Consider the following 16298-nt stretch of genomic DNA (forward strand, 5'->3'; position numbering starts at 1 on the left):
TCTCCAGCCATATATGGTTCTTCCTGTGAGTCCTATAAACACATGGGCAGATCCTCTGACTCCTACTGGATCGATCCTGACGCCAGTGGACCGCTCGGACCCGTCAACGTCTTCTGCAACATGACAGGTGTGTGTGTGTGTGTGTGTGTGTGTGTGTGTGTGTGTGTGTGTGTGTGTGTGTGTGTGTGTGTGTGTGTGTGTGTGTGTGTGTGTGTGTGTGTGTGTGTGTGTGTGTGTGTGTGTGCGTGCAATACAGCTTGGTTACAAATGTAAACTGCTCGTGTTCATATTTGGAAGTCTTAGTAATGTCGATAAATCACACACACACACACACACACACACACACACGATGCATCATCATACGCTGTGGCTAATTGGCCACGGAACACGGTTCCAGTTATACACTCAGATATTCATGAACATATGGCACGTTCACACGAGAAGATGCAAAACATACAAAGATTCAAAAACATACTCAAAATATTCAAAATACCAAGTCAGAGTCCTTTGATTGCAAGGTCGATTGTTTTATTCAGCTTTTCAGTGTCCAAAGCAAACACAAATGGTGGCCCCCCTCCCACTGGACCAAACCAACCTTGATTGAAACATTCAATATCCAGTTAAGCCCACATGTCCGAAGACAGTATAATTATCCTACAATGGCATAAACACATGTATTCTATTGATCCCGCATTACTCAAAAGTTTATCCACATATAATAACTCTTAAACGTGATGTACAACAGCCCACAGATACAGTAGCATGGTCCAGCTGGAGGGACCAATCAATTTGTCACGCAGTTCCCCATATAAGGCAGCCCAATCCAACATTCTGGCCATTTGCCACTGCCCAGAATTCAGGGAACACTATGTGGTAAGAAATGACACAAAACTGAAACATTTGGCCCATACAATTAAAAATAAATAAAGACAAATAACAATTGTGTTGTGACCTTATTTATGGTATAATATATGGACCTCCCATTTAATGGCATTTCTATCTCTGGGACCCCCAATTTATATTGTAAAATCAATGTTAATTTAACTCTCAGAGTTACAGACCCATAAGGATCCATTTGGTTCCAAACTATCATTTAGCTGGGGACCCCCTGGAACTCCCTCAAGGACCCCTGGGGGTCCCCGGACCCCAGTTTGGGAACCACTGTGTTAGTGGCAGGGTGAACTACCACAGTGTCTGTGTTGCTCACACGGCCGTTGCCATCACCAAGCGTGCGTCCGTATAGTGAACAGACACCTCAGCTCAATTTCACATGTGACACAATTTGTATAGCTCTGTATCTTTGTATCTTCTGCAGCAGCTACACACGTCCCATTTGCTTCGTTGCTTCATGTCGCTGGCCTTCCATTGAAAATGAATGATGGACCGCATCTTTGCATCTGCCTGTCTGAACGCACCAATACATACCAGTAACTTACTGTGTGTGTGTGTGTGTGTGTGTGTGTGTGTGTGTGTGTGTGTGTGTGTGTGTGTGTGTGTGTGTGTGCGTGTGCGTGTGCGTGTGCGTGTATGTGTGCGTGTATGTGTGCGTGTGTGTGCGCGTGTGCGTGCACGCGTGTGTAGAGGACAAGGTGTGGACCACAGTCATGCACAGCCTTCCAGCTCAGACCACAGTGACCCCTAGAGGCAGCAGAGAGAGACGCACCATCATCCAGGTCAACTACAGCACGTCTATGGAACAGGTAGTGCACGCGCAGGCGCACACACACACACACACACACACACACACACACACACACACACACACACACACACACACACACACACACACACACACACACACACACACACACATGCTGGAAACACTGTATTCCTATTGGCTGCATGGGCTTTAAACAGCCATGACTCCTGTTCGCAGCATGCCACTGTCTCCAATTTACAATTGAGGCATTTAGTAGACGCTCTTAATCCCAGAGCGATTTACAGTATGCAAGAACAACACATGGTAATACATCAAATACATAAAGATAGTCATCAGAAATCATAAGTATGATAAGAACCTAACAGCCGTCTAAGAGTAGAATAATATGTACAATTAAACCGTGCGTATATACACTATAGAGTGCTATGTCTACATAAAATGCTATCTACATTACGTAGTTTTAGTCTCCGCATGCGACTGCGAGGTCGTCGAGGCAGGGGCAAGTGCTGCTTTCCAAACTTGCTTTGTGGACAACAGCTTGACTCTTTGAGCGTACAATTGGAAACAAAATGGACCATTTGAACACTCGCCACAGACCCTGTGAGGTCTCCGAAAACCCCCGGACCCTGTGCGCTGAGAACGAGTAGTTTAAGATCGATGTCATCAACAGATCAGCTTCCCTGATTGTAATGTTCATTTTGACAGCAAATGTTGCTTTTAGTTTAGTCATAGTCCTTTTGTATATAACTTAATTTAGTTTTCTGTCATATTTTAGTCATCTGAAATGTTTTAGTGTTAGTCTAGTTTTATTTGACTGAATATCATAAGAATTTACTCTACTAAATCTACGGTTTAATTAGTCGACTGAAATGTATTTTGGCGGGCCTTGATTCCATCGTAATGGCTGATTTTACACTTGGTTACATGCTGAAAATAGCCGATCTACAAGCTAACAACGTGTTGCACTGCGACGTGATGTGAGCTTGTAGATCCTCTATTTTCAGCATGTAACCAAACAAAGTCGGCATCGTCGGCTCTGTGCCGTCAAAGAAACGTTGTTTTGACCAAAAATGCCATCTGGGACAAGGAATAGGAGATACAGGCGATTGAAAGAATGGGATAGAATGGATTATCATGGTGCCGATGATCTAAGTATTGTGACAACAACAGCTAGCTACCCGATGCTACGTAAGTAGCATTATGGCTTGATCGATCGAATGCACTATAAAAGCGCAATTGACAAAGGTCTTCGGCAATGGCGGTATACGTGTTAACATCAGGAAGAGTGCACATGTTACCAACCAAACCCTGTATCACGGAATACCACGGTGAGCCAGAAATGAGCAGCCAGGAGAATGAAACTATAGCAGGACTGTCAACGACGATGTATGGCGCAGATGACAAGGGGTTTGGGGATGGATAGTTTACGGCAGAGGGATTGGATGGAATGAGGTGGGAGGATGAGGGCCAGGATGGGAATGTGTTTTTTTAAGGGAACAAAAAGTCAAGGCTATTCAACTAAAACAAAATCCCACTTGTGCGAAGTGAGCGGTGGCTTTTTTATCATGATTATCATCGGGTCCTGTCAGCCTGTTGCTGCTCCCTGTTCTTGGAATGTCGGTCCTGTGTCCCTGGAGATTGTGTCAGAATATGTACTGTATGAGGCCTGGTTCCTAGTCTGGACGGTTGAGGGAGCAGCAGGATGTCTGATATGACTTGATCCTTGGATCCACGTAATCATGGTGATTATCATGATGATGATGCTGATGATGTATGATGATGCTGTGTTGACCCACATCACATCACAGCGGGCACAATAATAATGCATAGACACACAAACACACAAAGCTGGTCCTTGGTCCTCCAGGGTGGTCTCATCCCAGTGGAGATATACTCCATCTGGTCATTGGTCTTCCCGGGGGTCTCCTCCCAGTGGGACGTGCATCGAGGACCTCCCTAGGGAGACGCTCAGGAGGCATTCTAAACATATCCATACCATATCCTAACCAGATGCCAGAACCACCTAAGCGGGCTCCTTTCTTAGCGAATGAAGCAGCGGTTCTACACCGAGTCTCTCTCGCGGTTAGCACTGTAAACTCAGTCTAATCTCGGACGGGAGAGCGGGAGAAGAGGTGGCGAGCAAGCCGCATCAGCATGCTGTCGCGTCTGAATCGTCTGAATCCGTCCCTGAATCTGCGTAAGAAAGAGCGGCGTCTTTTTCTGTTGCCGTCCGTAGTCATGGCGGCCAGTTCCCACCTGATGTCGTGTGGTAGTTCAGACTTCTTCAGGCCGTACTGAATGACCGCTAGCTTACATAGCGTCTTCAAACTAGGACTTAAGTCCAGGATGTACAGTTCACTGAGTGAGTGTTCTCCCCAACAGAGGACGACGCGATCTCCCACCACGCATCGGCACATGCAACCGATCTTCTCAGACGGGCCTTTCCCCCTGAGCTCAACCTTCGTCCAGGAGAAGGTCTCTGGGTTGAATCTCCACACGTAATACTTAACACCAAATATTAACAGCTCTCCATTGTAGTTAAATTCTGAATGGCCCATGCATCCTTGGGGAATATTGTGTGCAGAAGACGAGTCCAGCCAGAAGTTGGTCTCTGTGTCAAACATCCTGACGGTGAAGACCCCCAAGAACCCCGTCAAAACAAACATCTTTGTCCCGATGATGGTGGCAGAGTAACGCAGTGGGTTAGTGGGTGCAGTTCCTCTGGTGTCGATTAAAGTCCAGACCATCGTGCCGGTGTCCAACTTGTAGATGTTATCAGTGTGTTTTTCCATGTATCCTCCATAGATAAACATGACCTTCTCCATGACACAGGCTGAGTGGTAGCTCCTCCCCTCTGGAACGGTCCCTGACACCTTTGGTTTGAACCACCTGTGGGTGTCCACGTCAAACCCATAAAGATCCTTGCAGTGCTTCCAGCAATCACCGCAATACCCTCCCCAGATGTAGACGATATATCCTACCAGCACGGCCGTGTGGCCCTCATGTCTGGGTGGAACCTCGGAGGTCACTGCAGGGGTCCTCCATCTTAAAGACACCGTGTTGAAGACGTGCACATCCATCCGATCGACTGAGAGGGAGGGGTAGTATTTCCAGTCTTGTCCAAAGAAGTAAACCTCATGCCCCACAGCGACCGCATCGTAATCGCCATCGCCAACCCGTTTTCCTTGCTCTCTGGTCAGATGAATCGTCCAGCAGAACATTTCTCACGCCACAGCACAGATCGAGTGTTTAATTCTTATACTCGAAGTAATGACGTCCTGATGTGTGATCGTCGTCGCTTATATTGGCTCGGTGGCACAAACGTTCGCACAACGTTTTGACCAATCCCGCGAAAGCCGATCGGCCGATTGGCCGATCAAGGAAGAACGGTGACTGTTGGTCTCCTAATATGGCAAATTGAATCTCATGCAGACATGATGATCACCAGGGGTTTGGGGTGACGACACATGGCTCAGATTTGGTTTGGGGACGGATAGTTTACGGCAGAGGGATTGGAGCATGGAGCATGGAGATTCTTTTTTTTTTTTTAATAATCACACCCGTGTGAAGTGAGCGGCGCTCTTATCATCATACATCATCTCATTCGGTCCAATGAGAATTTGCGTCCTCACCTTTGTCTTCAATGTTTGCCACTCAAAACTGGTCATTCATATGTAGTTGAATGTAGCATGTCTCTATAGTGATTGGTCGTAGAATATAACAGGTTAGGGGGCACGGTGGCACAGTTGGTAGCGCTGTCGCCTCACAGCTAGAAGGTCCTGGGTTCGATTCCCGCTCGGGACGCTGTGGGTGCTGGCGGCGTGTTTCCTCCTCCGCGTCATCAGTGACCATACCCGAGGCGGGGTTGGCGAAAGGGCCTTTCTGTGTGGAGTTTGCATGTTCTCCCCGTGTCCCCTACGGTAGGTACCCTCACAAAAAACATGCAGTAATCCTGGTCTCTAAACTGCCTCCCCCTGGCCAGCCGAGGCGCCTGATGGAGGTGAAAGGAACTGGTTGGAATAACGTGTTCCTTCCACGCGCTACGTCCAACCAGGGAAACTCCCCCCTGTCACGTGTAAAGGAGCAACTTGGACACTCAGGCATGAAGGAAGCATGAGTTCAAGTCCGTTGCTCTCCCCATGTCCCCCATATATGGGGACAAGGTTGGCGGAGGGTGTGTAGAGCCCAGGATCACATTAGATAATTGACACAGGGGTGAAAAATGGGTTACAAAATCGTGGGATAAAAATTATATAAAAAAAAAAGAATATAACAGGTCAGCAGGGGCGGACTTGTAAAGCTACCTCCACATTGTGCCGACGGTCGGCTGTCGGCCAGTTTGAAAGAGTCGCGAAGTTGTCGGCAGGAGACTCCCGACGAGAAGCTCACGTCGCCGGCCGTCCATATCGCCTTATCGACGTGTCGGAACCCGTTGATGAAGAACCGAACATGTCCGGTCGGTGGCCGATGTCGGGAGCGACCCTATCCATGTTGTAGTGATGAGGGGGGTGAATTACTCCACTGTAGAGTGGAATTGTAGTCTGCTCGTCATGTTTCAGGGCTGACTACTGGTGTAGTGTGTGAACTAGATACCATATTCTCAATATCAACTCCCAATTAATATATATAATACCAATCAATCAACTCCAGTCTCCAAATCAACTCCAAAGCAAGACTAGCGAAAATAATGCTATCTTTGTTTGTTTTGGTGTGAAGCGCAGTGTTGCCAGATTCTGCGACCAGGTCTATGAAAACACATCCAAAAGAAGCAACCAGTTTCACTACTTGAGCCCCATTACATCAGCTATTTTTTTAATTAATCGTGAAAGCAAAGCCCAAATAAGCAACTACACTTCAGAAATGAGCCCATGCTATAAAGCAACGAGCAACTATGAATATTAACCTATGTTACAGGACAACTAGCCCAAAGTCGCTTATAATAAGCAGACCTGGCAACACTGCAAACCAGCGCTTTCTGCAATTTGCATTGGTGGAAAATAATGTTTTGTCGGCAGACTGTCTTTGTGCAGGTAAACAGTCTGTTGCAATATGAGAGTTTTAAGTAGTCTTTGACTAGTCTGGACAAGTTTCCTTGGTCTGGAGTCACCTTAAGAAATCAGCAAGATTTGGCTTTTGGTGACTAGTTTCTGAATGTTGGTGTGGTGTTAGGTATGGGTATAAGGTTTTCAAAACGCTGTGCAACCTCGTTGGACGCGCCCCCTAGTGGTCTGTTTGCACAGACTCAAATATTGGATACGTATAGGTATGATTGAAAACCAAAATAATTGATAAGCGAGTCTGAAGTAACGGTGCGCAGCTGGCGTGACTGCCTCCTATCGCAGTGTTTCCTGCACCGATCGAATTAGAGAAAACGTATGGTCTCTGTCTCGACTCTGTCTCACCTCCCATCGGTCTCGACTCGGGACTCGACCCCCATCCCACACTCTGTCTCGACTCGGACTTGCCCCCCCCCCCCCCCCCCCCGGACTTGGTCTTGACTTGGACTCGCTTTAGGTGGACTCGACTACAACACTACAGAAGACTTCGGTGGCAGCATGTGTCGGCATTTGTCTGTCCAAAGTTTATTTGGTACAGTTATCAGGAAAAAGGTTCATATTCAGTTGGAACTGTGAAGTATGTAGTGGCCTTTAGAGTAACTACCGTATGATTGGCTACTTGTGACCATGTGACCATGTTTGTGTTGGTGCTTTTGCAGAGGGAATCTTGAAAAAACAAGAAGGTGGCCGCACACCCCAATAGTCAGAGTGCCAATATTGGCACTCTGGCTATTGGGGTGTGCGGCCGGCCACCTTCTTGTTTTTTCAAGATTCCCTCTGCAGTTCTCTCCTGTGGGCCGGCACCGCATATGGACTTTGGTGTGCGTTAGCACACAATACATTAACCCATTTTGGGCGGGAACCCCTTTTGGTGTTAGCATTATGTTATGCTTTAGCTATTGAAAAATATCAGATCTACAAGCTCATAGCGCGCCACCGAGTGGCGCGCTACGAGCTTGTAGGTCTGCTATTTAAAAAAAATCAAAGAACCACTGACATAGAAACATAGCTTTTTCAGAAAACTTTCAGGATGTAGAAGACATTTTTAGAATCTGATCTCAGGTTTAAGAGTAAAAGCGGCCATGTCTTCCCCGGCACCCCAGAGCTCCTATTTTGAAGGAATCCCGGGAAGGAGTGCCACGATTTTTTCCCACTAAAACATGATCATCAGGTATTATTATAATATAAGGAGGAAGAACTCCAAAAAGTGTACAGTATTTGTTAAAATCATGCTTTTATGTGGACACGCCCACCAGTTCATTAAGTATGCCTGGTTTGCCTGGTGGGTGGTGATGAACTGAAGCCGCACCCACAGCTGTATAGTTGTATGATAAAGGGGGAGGGGTTAGGGGAGGGGCTGACAATGTCACTATATTACTGTTTATTTCATTGGCCCGTTTGACTGTCAAGGGTTCAGCCTCCAGGAAGAAACCTTAAATACAAAGTTATTATACACCATTGCACATAAAAACTGCTCCAGGGTGTCTAATGAAGTACTGTCACCTCATAGACACATAACAAACTGGAAAAATACAAAAAATCGTGGCACTCGAGACGACAGAGCGAGCGGCAGTGTTGTTGCTGGGCAGATTGGTTGGACAGAACACTGAGTGGACGGGGTCTGGCGTGTAGAACACAGAACAGTTCGGTGGCAGTATGTATTGGCATGCGGGATGATGCGGCTGTCCGATGGTTTATCAGTTCGGCCATCCAAAGAAAAAGTTATTGTTCGGTTGAACTCCATCCATCCATCCATCCATCTTCAACCGCTTATCCGTAGTCGGGTCGCGGGGGCAACAGCTCCACCAGAGTGCTCCAGACTTCCCTCTCCAGAGCAACATTAGTGACTTCCTCCTGGGGGATCCCGAGACGTTCCAAGGCCAGTTGGTCAATGTTGAACTCTGTTCGGTTGAACTCTGTGAAGTATATAGCCATCTTTAGATAAACTTAACAGCCATGGAATTTGCCATTTGAACTTGAAGCCATGTTTTTGTTGGTTGTGAGATGGAGGGTGACTGATTTAAGCAGTCACACCTGGCCTGAGTCAAGCTATAACTGGACTCAGAGCTGGGTGTGTCCGCGCACCTGTTGTGCATGGACTTAAAGGAGCATTCAGTGATTTGGGTGATTTGGAAAACCACCCAGTCCGCCCCGGTAACAAAATGTGCACATGCACAAGCTCTACAGTGGGGGGAAGTGCAACAGGCCAACAGCATGTGCACCAAGGCCCGCCCCCACTCGATCATGATTGGAGGAAGGCCCCTCTCATCCTGATTGGATGAAGGCTTTGCCACCCAAAGCCCAAACCGAAACTAGGGTTTTTTGACCCCAGGGGCTTACTGGGGACAGGGAGGAACTCCTTATATGGTCAGCACACTTTTTAGTAGGGAGGATTATCCAAAAAATAAGAAAAAATAAGTGAAGTGAAAGTGAAATCACTGAATATACCTTTTTAATCAAGGCACAACGAGTTAAATCGGTCATCTACACAAACACACATTCGTTATTTTTTTACCCCTCTATCACACAGAACTATGTTTTTTGTGTCCATATTACTACGCCCAAAAAATAGTTACATGTGATAGAGGGGTCAAAGTTGAACGAAAGTCGCGCTAATATTATAGAAATAGGTCAACAATACAAATTACGTTCGTTTTGTGGATTAATTTACTTTTACTGCGTGGCCCCAGTGCCCCCCACAAAATGACCGGAACTACTTAATATTGACCAAAACCAGAGCAGAACTCCCACCATGGGACTCGGGCAATCAATTAATACAGTTGCAACGACTACATTAATGGCAAGTATTTCATACAACTTAAGTTCAAAAAATCTGAACTATCCCTTTAACAGAGAAACGTATATAAAGACATAGCAAGGAGGCACACAATAGAATAAAATACATTGTCAATAATGCACAAAATCACAACAACAACAACAACAGAAGAAATCAATAAGAAATCACAAATCACATGGGTAGGGGGTTGAATGCAGCTTTGTACAAATTAGTAAAAATTTGTCTTAAAGGCAAAATGAGTCTTAAAGGCAAATAAATGCTGTGCTCCTTCCCACTCCCAGGTGTTACGCATGATCATTAATCAATGATTTATATATTTGTTCTGTTTTCTGTCATTAATATATTTGCCTGATGGAGACCTAGAGCAGGGGTTCTCAACGTTTTTGGCTGGAGACCCCCGGAAATGCTTTGGCCATGTCTCGCGATGATGCCTGACATCCAGCACCTGGCCTACATATTGAGGCGTGCACACAATCTTCTCTGTGACATGTTGCATTATTCCCTGAACTGAGAGGAATAAAACAACCAATTTAAGGATGCTGCCGTGTGTTTATCCTTCCTTTGCCCTGGGTGGTGACATCCTCTGGTGGGCAGAAATGGAATGTGGAGATGCAAGCGTGTTCCTTCAAATCGGTTTCTATCCAATGTGGATACACTTGGACTGATTGGAACTCTTGCCACATTGTCTACAATAGTAAGGCATTTTTTTCCTCCGGGTGTATTTGCAAAGCTTATGGACGACTGCAACTCTTGTCACATTGTTGGATACGCTGGTGCTTGATCAGGTTACTTGACTGACTAAAACTCTTGTTACACTGTTTACAGTGGTTTTCTGCTGTGTGCATACGCAGGTGTTTCTTAAGGATACCTAACCGATTGAAACTCTTGTCACAATGTTTACAGTGGTAGGGTTTTTCTCCAGTGTGGACACGCTGGTGATTCTTCAGGTAACTCAAATGACTGAAACTCTTGTCACAATGTTTACAGTGGTAGGGTTTTTCTCCAGTGTGGATACGCTGGTGACTCTTCAGGTAACTGAACTGACTGAAACCCTTCTCACAATGTTTACAGTGGTAGGGTTTTTCTCCAGTGTGGATACGCTGGTGTCTCTTCAGGTCACTCAAATTACTGAAACTCTTGTCACAATGTTTACAGTGGTATGGTTTTTCTCCAGTGTGGATACGCTGGTGTTTCTTCAGGTAACTGAACTGACTGAAACTCTTCTCACAATGTTTACAATGGTAGGGTTTTTCTCCAGTGTGGACACGCTGGTGTATTTTCAGGTAACTGAACTGACTGAAACTGTTGTCACATTGTTTACAGTGGTAGGGTTTTTCTCCCGTGTGGATACGCTCATGTCTCTCCAGGTGACTCAAATACCTGAAACTCTTGTCACAATGTTTACAGGCGTGGGGTTTCCTTCCGGTGCAGGTTGTCTGATCAGTCTTCACTTCTCCTGGCTGAGTCTCGTTGAGCTGTTGACGACAGCGCAATCTTGGCTGGTTCGTGTCTTCTTGTTTCTGGTCGTTTAGAGAGCGGTTGTTCGTCTGACAGGCGGCGGTGGGGATCTGGCCATTGCAATGCATTTGGCAGTCCAGGTCATCGTGGCTCCTCTTTGCATATTCATGAAGGTAGACCTGAGACGTTGAGCCGTACGGAGGCTCGGTAAAGCTCACCTGAGTCTGGGGAGACCTCATACCTTACAATTCTCAGAAAGGCTGTTATAAATAGACTGTGATGGGATTCAAAAAACCTTCCTGAGTCTTTCTGAAATCTTAAAAAACTGTTTTATTCACACTTTATATAGGCTGAGTTCATGGCTGGCCGACGTCACACACAATGCAAACCATCACCATGCATGACGACCAACAACACCACTTTGTTCAGGTGCCGCTGCAGTTTGTGCACGTGTCCTGGATTTGGCATCATGATCTTATCATAATGCGGTTACAAACGTCGGGTTAAGGGATTGCGAGGGATCCAAATGGACCTTTATGTTTCTGTAACTCTGAGTGTACAGAAACGGGTCCGTCTTTCGTGTTTCAGGATCCACTGAGCCACCTGTTTACTTACAACCACTGTGTTTGTGTTCAATTGGGGAATTGTTTTGTTCACAGCACAGAAGACATGAGTGGTTTACATTTGGCTACACTGTCAACAAACCCTGACTTAATTTACAATGTTGGCAATTGGCCTACTGTGGGACTACTCTGGTCCGATGCAATTCGAGAACAATACAAGTTTCAAAAAAATGAGGGGCTCTGGCCCCTTCGACATCCAGCTTTTAGTTACCGTCCACAAACGTTGTCTTAAACAAGCATTAAATTCCCATTGACAATGAATGGAGAAGTTTACGTCATAGTGGCTGAGCAAATAAGGCACAGTGTCTATTTTACGTCATGATGATGTACGATGATAAGAGCGCCCCTCACTTCACACGGGTGTGATGTTGTTGCAATAATCGTACTTGTTGTCAGTCAGTACCCAGTGAGGTTTGACCCACCTGTGAGCAGCACAAATAAGACGTAAAGCTTGGCCCATCCGTGAAGCCGCTGGGGTGAGTTTGCGACTGACACAGATTCAACATGACAGTGACAGATGAGAACATTTTATAGTACTCAAGGATATAATGAAACATTGCCTCCTCCAGAAAGGATACCTTAAACCATTTTGACCTGAGATCAGATTCTAAAAATGTCTTCTACATCCTGACAGTTTTCTGAAAAAGCTATGTTTCTATGTCAGTCGTTGTGTCCTTCGATTTTTCAAAAATTGTAGACCTACAAGCTCGTAGCGCGCCACTCGGTGGCGCGCTATGAGCTTGTAGTTGTAGATCTGCTATTGTTCAATAGCTAAAGCATGACATGATGCTAACACCAAAAGGGGTTCCCGCCCAAAATGGGTTAAACATACTAGTCCATACCTGTTTGGCGGATATGATATGAGTGCATTGTGAGTACATTTTCACCATGCAGGTGAAGGAACCCGTAATCCAAAAAGTTTTGGAACCAGAACTTTGGAATGCACTTCGCATTACAATCAGTGTGATCTGATGAAGCGTCTCGGTCTGTTCCAGTAACGAAGTCATTACTGCTGAGAAATGGGCTTGCCTGTAGCTAAGTGACACCTGAGCCCAGCCTAATGGAGGCATCCTTTTTTAAATGTTATGCTTAAACCCATTTTGGGCGGGAACCCCTTTTGGTGTTAGCATTATGTTATGCTTTAGCTATTGAAAAATAGCAGATCTACAAGCTCATAGCGCGCCACCGAGTGGCGCGCTACGAGCTTGTAGGTCTTCTATTTTTGAAAAATCGAAGAACGACTGACATAGAAACATAACTTTTTCAGAAAACTGTCAGGATGTAGAAGACATTTTTAGAATCTGATCTCAGGTCAAAATGGGTTAACAAGTGTTGTTCTGATTCCATGGAATACTACAGCTTCTTGCCCGAGGGGCTGGTTTGCTGGATACGTTTTTGAAACGTGTCGCATAACAAGTATGACACGCTTTAAATTGCTATGAACGTTTCTGGAATTTTGGCGGACCCGATTCATTTAGACTACGTGTTATTGAGCAAGGGACGAGAGTGTTGCACACGCACACACACACACACACACACACACACACACACACACACACACACACACACACACACACACACACACACACACACACACACACACACACACACACACACACACACACACACACACACACGCTCTCTCTCTCTCTCTCCTAATTCTGTCTGTCTGTCTGTTTTCCAAGATGGCAGCCATCACCGCCAGCGCAGAGCACTGTGAGCAGTTCATCTCCTACGGCTGTCGCATGTCCAGACTGCTCAACACCCCAGGTATGAACTGACCCAGGAAATTACCAATCAGAGCAGAGCAAGGGAAGATAATTTACTCGGAAATATGAATCATTAATTAGCTGCCAACTTCCATCACATTACACTGTCAGAATCCCACGCACGCACGCACGCACGCACGCACGCGCGCACGCACGCACGCACGCACGCACGCACGCACGCACGCACGCACGCACGCACGCACGCACGCACGCACGCACGCACGCACGCACACGCGCGCACACACACACACACACACACACACACACACACACACACACACACACACACACACACACACACACCGCCCACATGCTCTTCCCATCTCCTCCAGAGCGGGTAGCAGTCAGGGGGGCTTATTGAGATGAAGCATGGGGCCTTGAGGGACCAGTGCCATTCTAAGCTCTGACAGAACTGACTCAGAGGAGCTCCGCAACAAAGCAGTCAAAACACTGCAGGAGAATTACCACACTAAACAAAGTTGGTTTTGTACAGATAAAATAAGTTTTATCAGTTTTATCAGTTCCTTTCCAAACTCCACACAGAAAGGCCCGTTCGCCAACCCCGCCTCGGGTATGGCGAATGGGGTATTTAGACCACAGCTGAGAGCGAGTGGCTGCCGCTGCTGCGTGCCGTGTGCCAATAAACTGGCGCACATGCTAGAAATAATAAATAAATAAAAAGGTGTCGGGCGTCGGGCCGGGCCCGGGCCCATATTTTAGGCCCCTTGGGAGCTTGTAGATCGGCTATATTCAGAGCACACGCTATATTCTGCCACGCATAAAATTACTTGTCTTTTCAACATTTTAGCACAGTTTTTCGGAGCCTTAGTATCATGGGTAACACAGGAAGTAGGAAATCTCTCTCTCGTTAGATTCAGCAACAGCTGGACTCGTCCCAAGTATCTGCAGCTCGACTGTGAGTCTGAACAAGACTCAGATAGATGGACGTTGATAGAATCATGTATAACTTGCACACTAATGAAGACAAAACTGGCGTGCATGTGCGCGCGTGCGTGCGTGCGTGCGTGCGTGCGTGCGTGCACGGCTGTCCTTCCCCAGAAAGAATGGACCAATAAAATCACATCTTAACGCCACGTCGCAATTTGTGCCACTTAGTTGAGCAATGGGTGGTTTTTGTCTTAGTTGGTGATGTTTTTTGTATCATAGAGTTGGTAGATCTTTCTCAAGAGTTAAATTATTGTTAAACATTTGCATTAGCCTATCATCGTCATCATCATACTATAATCATCATCATCATCATCATACTATAATCATACTATAATCATCATCATACTATATATAACTAGAAAAAGTGCCCTTCTGGGCACAGGTCTCCACCAGGAGGATGTTTTGTGTGTGTGTGTGTGTGTGTGTGTGTGGGTGTGTGACGCGGCTTGGCCTGTTGTAGCGCCACCATGAGGCTGATTTGAAAACTGTCAAGTGGCATTTCTTCCTCAGCCTAGTGGGAATATGCATGCACAGTTTCACCGCAATCGGACGCTGCGTTGAGTAATTGTGGCAATTTGTACAAAACGGGTACAAAGCGGGCTACTCCTGAAAGGTTTAGAAGCCAATCGTAGTCAATGAAGGTGGATTATGAGAAATCAAACAAACGCGTCTTGATCACATGACTATGGAGAGCATGTGTACCGATTTGCGTGAAATTTGGATAAAATAAAAGGAGTAATATTAGAAAATGTGTTTTACATATGTCGGCCTCCTGGTGGCGCTATAAAGAGCAGATGTGAAAAATTCCAGGCAAAGGTTTTTCCTTGGCCTCTAGCGAGTTGGCATACAAAGTTATCCACAGATCCGTGCAGTTAGAGGTAAAAACACTTTTCGGCGAGTTATAGCGCCACCATGAGGCTGAGTTGAAAATGTTCACGTGGCATTTCTTCCTCGGCCTAGTGGGAATGTGCATGCACAATGTCACGGAAATCACACGATGTGTCCATGATTTGCAGCATTTTGTTTGAAACTGAGCACTCCTGCAAACTTTGGAAGCCAATCTTAGCCAATCAGGATGGAGTCTGAGAAATCTGAAAGACCCGTTTCGTTGAATGGCTCTAGAGAGACTGTGTACCAATTTGCGTGATGTTTGGACAAAATCTGTAAGTGTACTGTCCAAAAACTTGTTTTGCACAAAGCGGCCTCCTGGTGGCGCTATAACAGGCCGTTCTGGAAATTCTGGGGCAGAGGTTCATCGTTGGCATCCAGGGAGTGTGTGTGCAAGATTTGACATCGACCGGGTTAACGGTGCCGGAGATTAGCTGTTCACAGACGGACGGACACACGGACGGACGGACACACGGACACACGGACGGACGGACACACGGACACACGGACGGACGGACGGAGTGCAAAACATACTCTCTCCCCATGCCTTCGGCCTGGTGGAGACAATAATATAATAATATAATAATATATAATATATAATGACATATATATAATAATAATACTATAATTCAGTCAATGTCTGAATGTGTGTGTGTGTGTGTGTGTGTGTGTGTGTGTGTGTGTGTGTGTGTGTGTGTGTGTGTGTGTGTGTGTGTGTGTGTGTGTGTGTGTGTGTGTGTGTGTGTGTGTCAGAAACACCGCCGTAGCTCCTCACTGCCTGCACCAATCACTCCCACTTTTCACACAGGCATTGACCATAATAATATGGAGGTCTTAACAAAGCCTTTTTTCAATTTAACAAATTATAGATTAATAATGAATTTATTAGTGAATTAAACGGGTGTGAAAACGGGGCAAAGAGCAGCAGACCACCACCCTGAAGACAAAGAGAAGCAGACCACCTCCCTGAAGGCAAAGAGCAGCAGACCACCACCCTGAGGGCAAAGAGCAGCAGACCACCACCCTGAAGGCAAAGAGCAGCAGACCACCACCCTGAAGACAAAGAGCAGCAGACCACCACCCTGAAGGCAAAGAGCA

At 46.1% G+C, this 16298-nt stretch overlaps 1 protein-coding gene across 1 annotated transcript in view; it reads left to right on the forward strand.

Annotated features, from left to right (window-relative positions):
* The window catches only part of LOC306912631 (contactin-associated protein-like 2), a gene marked incomplete at its 3' end in the record, with an annotated part of 274755 nt that overhangs the window by 90303 nt on the left and 168154 nt on the right, over positions 1-16298 (forward strand). The window contains exons 12-14 of the mRNA XM_079489000.1: positions 8-127; positions 1582-1700; positions 13281-13365. Of these exons, the coding sequence (XP_079345126.1) occupies positions 8-127; positions 1582-1700; positions 13281-13365 (324 nt within the window). The remainder of the gene's footprint in view (positions 1-7; positions 128-1581; positions 1701-13280; positions 13366-16298) is intronic.

This window comes from Electrona antarctica, assembly GCF_951216825.1.
Source record: "Electrona antarctica genome assembly, chromosome: 20".
NCBI lineage: Eukaryota > Metazoa > Chordata > Actinopteri > Myctophiformes > Myctophidae > Electrona > Electrona antarctica.